The 15,658-nt window shown below is 39.3% G+C and overlaps 1 protein-coding gene across 1 annotated transcript; it reads right to left on the reverse strand.

Annotated features, from left to right (window-relative positions):
* Positions 1–823: 823 nt before the first annotated feature.
* LOC110958948 (sphingosine-1-phosphate phosphatase 1-like) lies at positions 824–15,658 on the reverse strand. Its single transcript, XM_022205686.2, is given in 4 exon segments — positions 824–3,574; positions 8,560–8,649; positions 14,583–14,704; positions 14,707–15,658. Coding segments are annotated over 4 exon segments (1,293 nt in total). The 5' UTR covers positions 15,236–15,658; the 3' UTR covers positions 824–3,022.

Raw genomic sequence — 15,658 nt, forward strand, 5'->3', positions numbered from 1 at the left:
GCGCAGATTTCCACTGGTCTAATGTCCATTCCTGGTGTTTCTTCTCTCTAAAAAACCTCTTCTGCTTGTTGCTTTTTCTTAGTAGCTATTTGACCATAAAGGCCTGATTGGTTCAGTCTCCTCTGAACAAATTAGAACTCTGTGTGGCATTTATCTGGGCTCTAATCCGAGCTGCTGTTAACTTATTTCTGAGGCTGGTGACTCAGATGAACTTATCCTCAGCAGCAGGGGTGACTCTTGGTCTTCCTTTCCTGGGGTGGTCCTCATGTTTCGTTGTAGTGCTTGATGGTTTTTGCAACTGCACTTAGGGATACATTCAAAGATTTTGAAATTTTCCGGACTGACTGACCTTCAGTTCTTAAAGTAATGATGGACTGCTGTTTATTTTTACTGAGCTGATTGGTTCTTGCCATAATATGGATTCTAACAGTTGTCAACCTGACTTCTGTACAACACAACTGACGGTCCCAACTTCATAAAGAAGGCAAGAAATTCCACGAATTAACCTCAACAAGGGACACCTGTGAAGTGAAAACCATTTCAGGTGACTACCTCGTGAAGCTCACTGAGAGAAGGCCAAAATATAAAACATATTTAGAGTTATTTCACAATTGTTTGTTTGCTACATAATTCCATCAATCTTGCTTCAGAGTTTGGATGTCTTCTGTATGCATCTACAATGTATCTACAAAAAATAAAGAAAACAACATTGAATGAGAAGGTGTGTCCAAACTTTAGACTGATATTGTACATAAATCAGAACACAAACTAATCAGTGAATTATTCTCTGTGATATTTCCTTGCAAAAAACACAGAGCAACAGTTTTGTTAACATTTTATTTTTTTGTTTCCATATGTTTTTAATCGCACAGTTCTTGCATAACAGAAAAAAAAGATGGGATAATTGATGGCAATAGCAGACCTATAAATAGCCCTAGAAGTTCTCATGATGTTCATAAGTTGGGCCGTTAACACTCCGACTTCAATAATTCAGTTAATAATTTTCAAAACAATACAACAGATTACAAACAGTTACAACAATCGGACAAGTTCTAATGTTTTTACACACTGTCAGGAACGCTGTGACGTCTCTGGAATTCATAGTAATAAAATACAAACAATATGTATTCAGATCTTTTCTTCTAGAGCGACAATTCAGCTCGTTACAATGGTAAAATAATTTATCAAAAATACTTGTTTTTCTTAATTCCCTACCTTCAAAAGACCATTTCCACAGAGCACTTAACTTACATTTGGGCCAAAATTACAAATTAACAATTTTGTGGCACAAGAAAATATACAAAAGAGAGGCGACAAGATAATGCTGACTATGGTAATGTAGAAAACAGCCACGACACAACAGACCTGCTTCAAGTTACAAACGTCTTCAGCATTTAAATAAAGGTCCTCAACTATCCTGACACCTTAAATACTTTGAGTATTTTTATTGCTTCCAGGCTGCTTTCGATTTAAACACGGCAACAGATGAGAAGTGAAGCGACTTGGTTTATTTTTAGAGCATGAAACTCCTCAATGACATGTTACTGTATAATCTGATGAAAATGTACAATAAATTCCTTATTGATGAATACAAGCATCAATACAGTACATCCGATAGATTTAATATCCGCAGAGTTCCAGTTTAACACTTAAATGTGTCGACCACAGGTGGATCTAAAAAGATAAGGCAGGCGATACTCGATGTGTTCGGTCAAGAAATCCCATGAAAAGGCCAAAACCGACAACGCCATGATCTGTTTTAATACTTCTCCAACCTCCAGCGCTCTGCTTGAAGCTGTCAGATCTTTAAAACTGGACGCAAATAAATACTTTCATTTATCTATAAAAAGAAAAGACGTTTCTAAAAACAGGTGGGCACCATAGTTTTTATCCAAAAGAGTGCACTGAACTTTTTTTTTTTTAGCCACAGATTAATACATACTAAACACTTGTGGGCTGCACAGTGGAGTAGTGGTTAGCACTTTCGCCTTGCAGCAAGAAGATCCCCGGTTCGAATTCCGGGGTGGGCCTGGGAGCTTTCTGCATGGAGTTTGCATGTTCTCCCTGTGCATGCGTGGGCTTCCTCCCACAGTCCAAAAAATAGCTGGGATAGGTTCCAGCACCCCCCGCAACCCTAGTGAGGAAAAAGTGGTGTATAGAGAGAATGGATGGATGGATGTATAAACACTTGTGATGCATTCATAGCAGCACAATTGCCTATGTGGGATTTGGCTGAAATAAATTAGACTTCTGATGACCCAGTGCTGCTCATTTATTTGTTTTTAAATAGTTTTTGGATAAGCTACATCAGGCTTTGGCAACAGAAACAATAATTAACCCTCATGTTGTCCTGCAGGTCAAAACTGACCCGGTTTAAAGTTTGAAAATGTGGGGGGGAAAAAAACAAAATTCACAGTGAAACTTCTGATGTCCACATTTTCAACATTTTGGGGAAATCTTTGAATGTTAAAAACATTTCTTTAAGAACATTCACATAAAAATCAACCAAAATCCAGCGAATTTCGCTGGATTTTGGTTGATTTTTATGTGAATGTTCTTAAAGAAAATAATAGAAGTTTTACTGACATGCATGTAATCACTTTAGATGTTTTTAGGTTTTTTGGAAGATTTCTACTCATTTTCTTGCCAAATTTGGGGGATTTAAAAAAAATAAAACTTAAGGGAAACTTTTAAGGAATTATTGGAATTTTCTTCCTGAAGGTTTTGCAAACTTTCAGAAATTTCGGGAATTTTTTTCAGACAAGGAAATAATATTTTTGGTGTCCGTAAATGAGGACAACAGGAGGGTTAAGATCAGTTCACTGTTAGATTTGGTCTTCTGATGGGATTTACTAAATTTAAAAATATATAATATCATCGGATATATCCTTTAAAACTGCTTCTATCATGCAGAAACCGAGTCTTCGTCTTGTGTCAAAACAAGCAGCGCGTTTCCGAGCGCCGTCGGCCTTCACCACGTCGGTTTACACGTCAGCAGGACATGACAGTTTGCACACAACACTTAGGCGAGGTTTAAGATCCTAAAGAGGAGAGGCACAAAGCTGACACAAACAAAACCCACAACACTGTAGACGATGTAACGGTACGGCAGCTCGACTCTCATGTGCTGCCTCGCCTGCCTCACGTCGTCCGAGGGCAGCCCGAACAGTCGGCACAGGAACGGAATAGTCGCCGCTTTCATGACCATTCTCGTGACGAGGATGACGGCGACCCCGATGAAGAAGCGCAGCAGGGAGCGCAGCACCATGCCGACGCCCAGCGGGGGCAACGTCAGAGGAAGCGAGGACAGCGGCGCGTCCAGCAGGAGCCCCAGCTGATAGTTCGCGTGGGTGCCCAGAGCGGCTCCGGCCCCGGTGCCCAGAGCCTGAGCCGTGTCGCCCCGAGAGGTGCTCCAAGAATCCAGAGAGAAAGCCACGAGTCCCAGGCTCACGTGTGACACGATAATCACTAGCGGGGCGTAGTGGTCCGTCATGTAGTAGTTGTCGATCTTGCCCAGGATTGGCTGGAAGAAGGCGAGAATGAGGAGGGTGTACAGGAAGCCGGTGATCACCTCCTGCAAGAACCAAGAATCTTTACTGTCATTATGTCTTCACCTGAGGAAATTTCAATTGGTGATTAGAAAAGACTAACAGAAAAAGGCAAACCACATACAGATAAAATACTCTAAAGATATAAATACACTACTGTTGAAAAGTTTGGGGTCACTTAAAAATGTCCTTATTTTTGAAAGAAATGCATTTTTTTCCCCCAATGAAGATGAAACTAAATGAAAAACTGTTTTCTAGTCTGGTAGTTTGAGTTTTTATGTTTCTGTCTGAGTTTTATTTCCCGAATAAAATGTTTTAAACCAGAAGTAGAAATGCAACAAAACCCAGTTCAAGTAGCATTAAGTAAAGACAAAGAACTTTCTTTGATTTACTTTCACTCTCACAAAACACATTTTCAGCTGATGATGCTCTGTGTCAAAAAGGTGTCAAACTCATTTTAGTTCAGGGGCCACATTCAGCCCAATTTGATCTCAAGTGACCAGTAAATCAGAGCATAAAAACCGACAAATAACACAACTCCAGATAATCCCTTTGTTTTAGTGCAATAAAAATGTACGTTCTGAAAATGTTCACATATAAAGAAATATATTTTTACAAAACATCATGAACAACCTGAAATTTATTAAGAAAAATAAGTTCAATTCCAGCAACATTATCCCTCAGTTTATCATTTACACATTACAACCTACAGATCAGAGAGTGTCTACAAAGAAACAAAACATTTAGTCACAGCTATCTGGAGGTGAATGATGCAGTATTGTACTTTATGACCAAAACGACAAAAGTCAGACAAAAAAAAAGAAAATACAACAAAAACGAGACACAAAATGAAAAAATGAGATAAACGACATAAACCGAAACAAAAAATTAGGCAAAAAAAGTTAAAGCGACAAAAAAAGAGACAAAAAGTTACACAAATGACACAAACGAGACCAAAAGTGACAAAAAAGTAGACAAACACCACAAGCGAGATAAAAAGGAAACGCAAAACAATGAACAAAGCAAGACACAAAACGACAAAAATAAAGACAAAAAGCACAAACGAGACAAAAACGAGAAACAAAACGACAAAAACATGAAACAAATGACAAAAGTTGGACAACAAAAAGAGAAAAAAACAAGACAAAATGACAAAAATGAGACACAGAACAACAAAAGAACAATGAACAATCTAGCATTTTACTTCACGATCAAAAGAACTCGTCATGGTCTAATTATTTGTAAATTTACAGTTTTACAATTTGCAGTTAATGTCTTCTGATCGTTAATGCCGTCCCTCTGGTGGGCCGGTTTTGGGCCGCGCGTTTGACACCCCTGCTTTATGTACTCTAGCATTGTCGATAATAAAAGTTGAGCACAAACTCTTTTAGCAACAGTTTCTACATCAAACAAACAAACAAGAAGATAAGCCTTTGTTTGCTGCTGCCCACAAGGAGGTGCCAGACGACACTTTCCACCACTTGAGCTGCAGTTTTCCTGGTAGGTTAAAAAAGTTCCTAGTAATCACGCCATCGGCTGACTGGTGAACAGGTGTTACTATTGGAGGATGCACCACATAAACAGTATCACCCGATAAGAGCTGAAGGTCACCAGCTGAAAGTCACTCTAATCTAACCTTATCTGCTGGTTTCAATTGTTTATCGGCTCTGCGCTCATCCAACATTCTTGGAATCATAAATTTTAAGTTCCTATGTGTGTTATCAAAAGGGGTCAGTTACATGTGTTACTATATTACACAAGCGTGGAAATATCCTGAAACTACGGCAGTACGCAGTCAGGAATGATCTAAACATCTTTTCCAAGTCCCTAAGACCTTCTAGCCAATCGGTAAAAGGTGGGTTTGTTACGTTTATCGAAAGCACAGCAGTTTGGCATAAAAACAAGAACACGCCCTCAATTTCCTCCATTTCAAACTAACACTGGGAGAAATAAACCAAGCCAACAACATCCATTTATGGGGATGTAAATGGCTAAAAAAAACAACGTACGTTTCTTTTTTTTGATTCAACAGTAAAATGCTGCTTTTACATTAATGCATGAGCAACAATAATCTAATGATATCCAGTATTAGACAGCAGCTCACGTAGCAACTGCTGAGACTGTAGAAACCTCTCGGTTAATGTTTCTTGTATTTTTATTAATATACTTTAATAGTCACTGTGTTCATGTGTTATGGTTTGCTATTTATTTAACCTTCATAAGGTTTGTTCCACCCAAAACACAACATTCTGTCCAAGTACTACTAGTTACAAAGGTTTGTTCCACCCAAAACACAACATTCTGTCCAAGTACTACTAGTTACAAAGGTTTGTTCCACCCTAAACACAACATTCTGTCCGAGCATTAGTAGATTTGAAGGTTTGTTCCACCCTAAATACAACATTCTGTCCAAGTACTACTAGTTTTGAAGGTTTGTTCCACCCTAAATACAACATTCTGTCCAAGTACTACCAGTTTTGAAGGTTTGTTCCACCCTAAATACAACATTCTGTCCAAGTATTACTAGTTTTGAAGGTTTGTTCCACCCTAAATACTACATTCTGTCCAAGTATTACTAGTTTTGAAGGTTTGTTCCACCCTAAATACTACATTCTGTCCAAGTACTACCAGTTTTGAAGGTTTGTTCCACCCTAAATACAACATTCTGTCCAAGTATTACTAGTTTTGAAGGTTTGTTCCACCCTAAATACTACATTCTGTCCAAGTATTACTAGTTTTGAAGGTTTGTTCCACCCTAAATACTACATTCTGTCCAAGTACTACTAGTTTTGAAGGTTTGTTCCACCCTAAATACAACATTCTGTCCAAGTACTACTAGTTTTGAAGGTTTGTTCCACCCTAAATACTACATTCTGTCCAAGTATTACTAGTTTTGAAGGTTTGTTCCACCCTAAATACTACATTCTGTCCAAGTACTACTAGTTTTGAAGGTTTGTTCCACCCTAAATACAACATTCTGTCCAAGTATTACTTGTGTTGAAGGTTTGTTCCACCCTAAATACTACATTCTGTCCAAGTATTACTAGTTTTGAAGGTTTGTTCCACCCTAAATACTACATTCTGTCCAAGTACTACCAGTACAGCACTTTGGTTCAACTCCTGTTGCTTAAAATATGCTTTAAAAATAAATTTGACTTGACTATTGTAGTATTTGTAACAATCACTGGAGACATTTTCCTGTATTTAACAGTGTGGTATTAGTATTTTCACTCACTCATCACCAATGCCCATCTCTGTCTATAAAGACAAATAAATTCGTAATTATCACGTGCTTTAATTCAGTTGCTATGTTTTCTTTTTAAACATGTGAAATCAGCACAGGAAGGTGGCGATAGACTGCTGGGTTTTTTAGAGGAAGTGAATCTCAATGTGTCAGAGAAACAGCAGTCACATTACTTGAGTCAACTGTAATGTGGCAAAATAGGCAGAAAAACTTAGTAAAAGTCTGCATCTGTGTTAATGTGGATAAATGTTAGTGGCAGTAACACAGAGCCAGACAAAGAAAGCACAACTGTAGCATCTCTTATCTGGTTTCCTGAATTTTATCTCAAGCCATCTGGAGTGACATTTATTTAGTCACCGGTGAGCAGAGTTAAAAAGAAAACTTCAGACTTTTGGAGCCAATTCTCAAATCCAATCTCAGTCCAGCATCTGGATGCTCACAACTGGTCTAACAGCTCCTCCCACAGGAATGTGTCCACTCAGAAATATCTGAAGTATGTGCAGGTGGCTTTAAAAGTGAAACCTGAGACTATTTGAACTGTCCTGTATGAAAGTAGAAACCACAGCAGGTATATTTAAGGTGCATGTGAAGTCAGTATCAATGACACCAGAAGCTCAGTTCACTTCCCCAAAGTTTCCAAGAGAACAAGATAAATGCGACAAGAGGTAAAAGGTCCAGGACAGAGGTGTCAAACTCATCTTAGTTCAGGTCCCACATTCAGCCCAATTTCATCTCAAGTGGGCAGGAACAGGAAAATCAGAGCATAATAACCTATAAATAACCACAATTCTGAATTTTTCCTTTGTGTTAGTGCAAAAAGGTACATTCTGAAAATGTTCGTATTTCATGAACTATGTTTTTGTAAAACATCAACCGGACATTTCATAAGAAACATAAGTGAAATTTCAACAGCATTATGCCTCAGTTTATTATTTACACATTACAACTTACAGATCACAGAGTGTCTACAAAGACACGAAACATTTAGCAACACGTGTCTGGAACTGAGTGATATAGTGTTTTACTTTATGATCAAAATGACAACAAATCAGACAAAAAAGACCAAAAATAAGACAAAATATTACAAAAACGAGACACAAAATGGCAAAAACAAGACACTGAAAGACAAAGAGAGAAACGAAATGAGACAAACGACTTGACACAAAACAAGAAAAGACAAAAATTTGACAAAAAAGTTACAAAGCGACAAAAAATGAGACAAAAAAACAAAGTAAAACACAAAATGGCAAAAATCAGACAAAAAAAACAAGCGAGACAAAAAGAAGCACAAAACGACAAAAATGAGAAACAGAACGACAAAAACATGAGACAAAAGTCGGACCAAAAAAAGACAAAAAAAATAAAAACAAGACAAAAAATTTCAAAAACAAGACACAAAACAGCAAAAGAACAATGAACAATCTAGCAGGGGTTCCGCTGCTGAATCCCAGCTGCCGCTCCTTCAAATTTCTTTTTTTTTTTTTGTTTTTAATCGGCAGGAAACACTGCCTAGTATCTTATTTAACGATGAAAACAACTCGTCATGGGCTAGGAATTATTTTAAATTTATAGTTTCACAAATTTACAATCTGCATTTAATGTCTTCTCTGTAATTTTTACACTTTACAAAGTCGGATTGGACCCTCTGGAGGGCCGCATGTTTGACATCCCTAGTCCAGATGATTTGAATAGTCAGTTTATATTTATGAGCCGAGTTCATATCTGTGAGAGGACATTTATTTTATATGAATTATTAAATCTTCTTACCAGAACAGAATGCATTCCCATGTAGACCCGGCTGACACAGACCAGGACACTCCAGCTAAGAGCCACGCTGAAGCCGAAGAGGAAAGGGTACTAGAAGAGAGAAGGGCATGAAAAAGTTAGCACACATCATTTTAGAAAGGTGCTCGAAAGACACAAGACCGTAAAATAAAAATCACACAGAGAAACTTGCTGAGGATGGGTAATACTCTTCTAACATCCTGTTGAGAGCGACCACAAGGCAACAAGAGGGGATTAATAATTTATCGAAAACAATCCGAACACCTTAATGCAGCCTTCAAAATACTACATTCTGCCCAAGCACTAGTAGTTTTGAAGTATTCTTCCACCCTAAATACTACATTTTGTCCAAGTGCTAAAAGTTTTAAAAGGTTTGTTCTACTCCAAATACTACACTCTGTCCAAGTACTACAAGTTTTGAAGGTTTGTTCCATGGTAAGCTCTACATTCTATCCAGGTATTACTACTTGTGAAGGTTTGTTCCACTTTAAAGACGACTTTTTGTCCAAGTACTACTAGTTGTAAAGGTTTGTTCCACCCTAAATACTACATTCTATCCAGGTATTACTACTTGTGAAGGTTTGTTCCACTTTAAAGACGACTTTTTGTCCAAGTACTACTAGTTGTAAAGGTTTGTTCCACCCTAAATACTACATTCTATCCAGATATTACTACTTGTGAAGGTTTGTTCCACTTTAAAGACGACTTTTTGTCCAAGTACTACAAGTTTTGAAGGTTTGTTCCACCGTAAATACTACATTCTATCCAGGTATTACTACTTGTGAAGGTTTGTTCCACTTTAAAGACGACTTTTTGTCCAAGTACTACTAGTTGTAAAGGTTTGTTCCACCCTAAATACTACATTCTATCCAGGTATTACTACTTGTGAAGGTTTGTTCCACTTTAAAGACGACTTTTTGTCCAAGTACTACAAGTTTTGAAGGTTTGTTCCACCGTAAATACTACATTCTATCCAGGTATTACTACTTGTGAAGGTTTGTTCCACTTTAAAGACGACCTTTTGTCCAAGTACTACTAGTTGTAAAGGTTTGTTCCACCCTAAATACTACATTCTATCCAGGTATTACTACTTGTGAAGGTTTGTTCCACTTTAAAGATGACTTTTTGTCCAAGTACTACTAGTTGTAAAGGTTTGTTCCACCCTAAATACTACATTCTATTCAGGTATTACTACTTGTGAAGGTTTGTTCCACTTTAAAGACGACTTTTTGTCCAAGTACTACTACTTGTAAAGGTTTGTTCCACCATAAATGGGTAATACTTCTCTAATATCCTGCAGAGAGTGACCACAAGGCAACAATAGGGGATTAATATTTGAATTAATGTACAACAATCTGAACACCTTAATGCTCCTTTCTGAAACCGCTCTGACTAGCAGGCAGTGAGTGGATAGTAAACTTTTACCTTGAAAGAATTCATGCAAAGGTCACTGTGAAAACAAACCTAGCCCCCAGCTATGCAGAGCTCTGTCAGTCTGTACTTTGGCACCGCAGTGCATCAAGTTAAATGCAAACATCAGCATGTCCACTATGACAACAGTGTTTAGCAGATATTTTTTATCCTGATTACAAATCTCGGGTTTCACTGAGCTGCACGGCACAAGACTCAACTGAAGCGTGTGGGAGTGTTAGTTTTTGGAAATGTAACACTGTGGTCTGGGTGAAAGGTTGGGTTTGGCAAATTTGATTATAGTTTATCCTGAGGGGGATGAAATTTCACGGAAATCCGTCTAATATGTGCTGAGACGTTTAATGTCGGCTACTTTTTAGCACTAGAGCAAAGGTCACAGAACCACTACAGTCATCTATCGATATCTGCTGACCGAATGTCCGACCGACATCCTCCGAGCCAAAGATCTAAACTAGCTAATGCTGTTTTTTTACCACTGGGATCCCTTTGAAGCTTCCTCCTGCCTTGAAAGTAGTTTATGACCTACATCTTATCTCCTTTTTTAACCTCTTGCAATCTCTTTTTCGCCACAGTTTCAGCTCTTTTAGCCTCAAAGTCATGACGCCGCAAGAAACCTGATAACACCAAGAAGGTTCAGGCAGTTCAGACAGCTGCCCGTATTTGTTCAAAGCCTTGATCCAAGTCAGTAAAGACAGAATTTCTTTCTTCCAGCCTCTCGGTGTGTCACTTTTCTGTCCCCAGTAGACAACACATCCTCCCTGTCAGTTCTGTTATCTGTCGCTGTCGATGACTTCATCAGAAAATAAATGAACGAGGAAGCAGTATCTTTGTTCATCGCTTTATCTCCCAAACTGCTGATCATTTCATCTATTGGGAGGTTATGTCAGTCCCAGTGTTTGGCAGGTTCACCATGAAGGACCAGAGCTTCTTATCAAAGATGTTATTTCTGTTATGCATATTTGTAGGTTAAGAAAAAACAAACAACACTCTCAAACACTGATGTTAGTGAGTCATTAATTCAGAATGGGTTGGTTCTACTGCATTTATCAATTCATGAAGGGGGGGGGTAAAATTTTGCTCTTATTCACCATCAAACTAAAACTATTAGGTCGTTATTAACTGTAATTTGTGAAGACGTCTCGTCAAAAAAGAGGCACCAAGTTTGAAAAATGCAGTGTAATTTAGTCACAGTGAAGGGCAGGCTGTATGATTTATTCCAGAATTGGAGGACATTTGGGCGTCAAGATTTCTGAAAAACAAAATTTCTCTGTTAAATTTTCTGCTCCATATTCATCAACAATAGGTAATAAACTATCAAAGGCTTGATAGGCTCAGCTTACACATCAATGCTACCTTTTTTATTCCATGTTTTATTTCTTGTTTGCTAACCCTACTCTGATCACAGTAACAGGGTTGCTAATCCATGCTAATGTGACCTTTTTCTCAGCAGTAGAAGCTAGATATTTAGCTAGCTGTCACTGCTGACCAAGAGGACAAACTGACTGATGGAAAACAGTCCAAAGAATGAGTCTGATCCTGATAATATGAGGCAGAGTGAGACATTCAATCAAGGCTGACGATGTGATGAAAAGATGAAAAATATAAGAGAGGACATAGCTTTGTTCTACTTATTCTTTAGGTAAACTGTTTGATGATGTTAATTCCAGCGTTTCCTGTGATTCGCTGTTTTCTTCTTCTTTTATCAGATAAAAAGGTTATGCTAACAGTGTTGTTGTGGGACACATGTTGCATGCATAATAGTTATTATTTAAAATATTATGTTGATTTAAAAAAATCCCCACGATTACAAGAGAGATCAATGAAAAAAATAATACCAAAAAAGAAGATTTAAATTTAATTTTAACAGTTTTATTTGAAATTCAATTTGGTCATCAGAGGGTTGGGACAAGAGAAAAATGGCATTTTAGGGGGAACTCCAGACTTATTTGGTATTTAAAAAACATTTTCAAGCATTCTTTTCTTCTAGTTCTTTTAGATTTGGTGTCAGGGAAAGTACATTTACACAGCTGCATGTTTTAGTATTTTGTACATGAATTATTTAATATTTGATGTAAAATGTGCTCCAATTCTGAAATGACCCACATATTGGTATATTTCACAGCCTTATTACACATCTGTACCTGTTTTCACTGATGTTTCATGCATTAAAAGCATGTAGATTTCGTACTCTTTCCATCTATATTCATCGTACGTTGTGATGCTTTGTGGTGGAAAACAGTTTAACCGTCTTAACAGATCTTCCCAACCCACTTTCTCCGATTGTGACACACACACACACACACACACACACACACACACACACACACACACACACACACACACACACACACACACACACACACACACACACACACACACACACACACACACAAATAAACTTCAAAACTTTCTCCTCCCATTAGTCATAATCGCTACTTCCTTAACCCGCTCAGACAATGCAGAACACAGTCTTTGTTTACCTGTCCCTCTCTGGCAAACCCGGTCTGTCCGCTTAAACTGAGGAATGTGTGTTGTCTTGTTTGAGGCGCAACAGCTGCAAGTGTCGGCTTGAACCTTGTACGCTTTTATGTTTTTGCTATTTTTCAGTCTGAGCCGTCGTCCCTGATAAAAGGCTCCGAGGATTAAGTAGGATTTAAAAAGGAGTCATTTCTTCTTCATTCCTTTGGCCAGACTGACCCCCTGCCCCTCCGTGACACTGAGAGGCTCTGGAGAAAAACATGCTTTCTACACTTTATTAGGTCATGTACTGAGTGTTTCTTCCACTCTGGTGTTTTTAAAGCAGCCTTTTACCTTTACAGACACAAAATGAAAGGAAAAAAGTGTCTTTTTGGGGCCCTTGAATATCGGAGACTGTAGGTAATTAAAGTGTTTTCATATCCTGTATGTCAAGACAAGATCTCTAAAATCCGAGGCGATATGAAGGACAGGAGTGTAGACTTTTGGTATTTGGTATTTTCCAGTTCAACGCTGTGCTTCTAACACTGTGAGGATTCCTGTGGCTAAAAATGAGCTGTGCAACCTTCTAACCCTCAGTTCCTTTAATGCATCCTGTTGCGTTTCAGAATCTCAAACGTCAACTCCCCCTGGAGTGCAGGAAGCCGGCGAGTTTGTGGGCTGAACAATTTGGGGGGGAAATTTTGGGGGTAGACAGTGATTTGATTTGCAAAGTGGTTTCTTAAAAGTCTTGCTCCAGTTCAGTATCATCTGTGTGACAGATTTGCAACATGTGATGGACCTTTATCACATGAGATAGTGGCAAAAGTGTGACCGTCACACAGGGAGGACGACAGGAACCTGAACAGGAAGTAAAACCACTGACGCGACAGCTAAAACCAAACTGTGCCAATATAGACACATTTACCATGTGGTCTGTAATCATGAACAAGATGAAAAATATCAGTATTTCTGACATTCAGAAGGTTTGTTTAGTATACGAGATACAAAGGATGTTTAATGAATTACAACAGACACAAAGTTGAACTGGTCAACTTTGACATTTTGTTCTATTTCAATACTATGACGTCTTTTTTAAATACACATTTAGGTGTTTATTTTACTACATCCTATGTATCTGCAAATATAAATTTCAGTTATAATATATACAGTTTAAGACAGTCAGAAATCTCCACTTTCCTAGTCTATGCCTATATTCTGAAAGGCTGTACAGAGAGGTTTTCATTGATAGCCAGATTTTTAGAACATCTTATGCCTCAATACATGGCAAAAAAAAAGTGTTTTTTTTTCTGACTGTTAGTAAGGACACAAAGTGATCCCCTTTTGTAAAAACCTTGGCCTCTAACATTCTTAACAAAAAAGAAACAAAAACTTTAAACCTGGTTTTATGTGGTGTTCAGATTACTGCTTTGAAAATGCAACTTAATGCATATTTGAGGAGATAATGCCTTATTTGTGTATTTGAAAACACATTCTTGATTTTAGTGTGGAAGCTTCATGTTATTACCCAATAACCTCCTGTTAAATATCAAAACAGACCAAGAAAAGAAGCAAACCTTCACATTATAGAACCTGGAGCCTGTGAAAATTGGACATTATAATCAACTGATCAAACTACCATTATGACCAATCATCAAACCTGGAACATTTAGGGCCTTTGAGGGTCTGAGGTTCAGTTAAACCAGCCCTAGTGAGTATACATACCGTTAAAAAGTTTGGGGTCACTAAGAAATGTCATGGAATGTAACAATAAATCAATCAGAAATACAGTCTTGACATTGTTAATGTCATAAATGACTATTCTAGCAGACTTTTTAATGGAAAATCTCCATAGGGGTACAGAGGAGCATTTCCAGCAACCATCACTCCTGTGTTCTAATGCTACATTGTGTTAGCTAATGGTGTTGAAAGGCTAACTGATGATCAGAAAACCATGTTAGCACATGGATAAAATTGTGATTTTACATGGAAAATTTTAGATTGCCTGGATGACCCCAAACTTTTGAACAGTAGTATACATAACCTGAGTATACACACTTTTCAGGACTTTGTTTTGACCTGCATGTGACACCTGATGCTTCGTTCGAAAAGCTGCTCACCTGCCACCGTCCGTAGGTCAGCATGAACAGACAGAAGGGGATGGCTGTGCCCGTCATGGCGTGGGTGGAGGGCATGCTGTACTCGGAGTTGTAGAAGACCTCCACCTTCACCACCGGGGGGAGGCCGGCCGGGACCAGCGCACCATGTCCTTAGTGGACTGACCCACGAACAGGTTCCAGGCCCAGACCACGATGAGTCTGCGGCTGACCAGGGCGTCGATGTTCCAGAAGAGGAAGGGGAAGAAGACGATGAAGAACATCTCGTTGCCCAGCTCAGTCCCGAAAGTGAACAGGTAGAAGAGGAACTTGTTGTGGACCAGGAACTCCTGACCCCCGTCCCCGGTTAGGGAGTTCCTCCGGAGGGGTTTGGCTCTGGCGGTGTCTGATGGAGCGTCGGGCCCGACGGTGTCGTCGCCCTGCATCCCGTTAACCTGCGGTGCGGCGGCAACTCCGGCTGCTCCGTTCCCGACTCCAGCCTCCGAGCTCTGGAGCCTCCTCCGCAGCTCCGAGGGTCCACTGTCCGGCTCCGGCTTGGCCGTTCTGTCCGGGAATGTCCCTCTGATGCCGCAGAAGTGCTGGAACCTCGCTACAAGGCGGGGGTCCTGGAGATAATTACACATCTGTACGAACGACTTCAGAAAGACGTTCGCCATGACTTTAAAATGCTTAAAAGGCGTTTAAAACACACAGCGCTGGTCCGTCAGTAAACGGAGCTCATCATAGAGGAAGCTAAGCGGAGGAGCGGCTCGGCGGCCGTGGCATTCCGGTCGACGGGATAAAAGTGACGGAGCGACGCTTCACTACCTGATATCTGCGCTCAAAACACCGACCTTGCACAGCAGCGTGGAAGTTATGCTCGGCAGCATCCAAAGTCCGTCACAGTTAACCATTACTTCACGGTTTGAAGCACTAATTCAGACGGACACCCACGAACTGCGTCAGGCCGTTATTCTTCAGCTCAGTCCACTTCTTCTTCTGCTTCCTCTATGGCGCCACCTTCTTCTTCGCGTGTCCTAATGTTAGTCCATTAATGCCGAAAATGTCCGAGCTCCGCCCCCTGTTGGACACGCGGAGGA

This window comes from Acanthochromis polyacanthus, chromosome 16 (assembly GCF_021347895.1).
Source record: "Acanthochromis polyacanthus isolate Apoly-LR-REF ecotype Palm Island chromosome 16, KAUST_Apoly_ChrSc, whole genome shotgun sequence".
Classification (NCBI taxonomy): domain Eukaryota; kingdom Metazoa; phylum Chordata; class Actinopteri; family Pomacentridae; genus Acanthochromis; species Acanthochromis polyacanthus.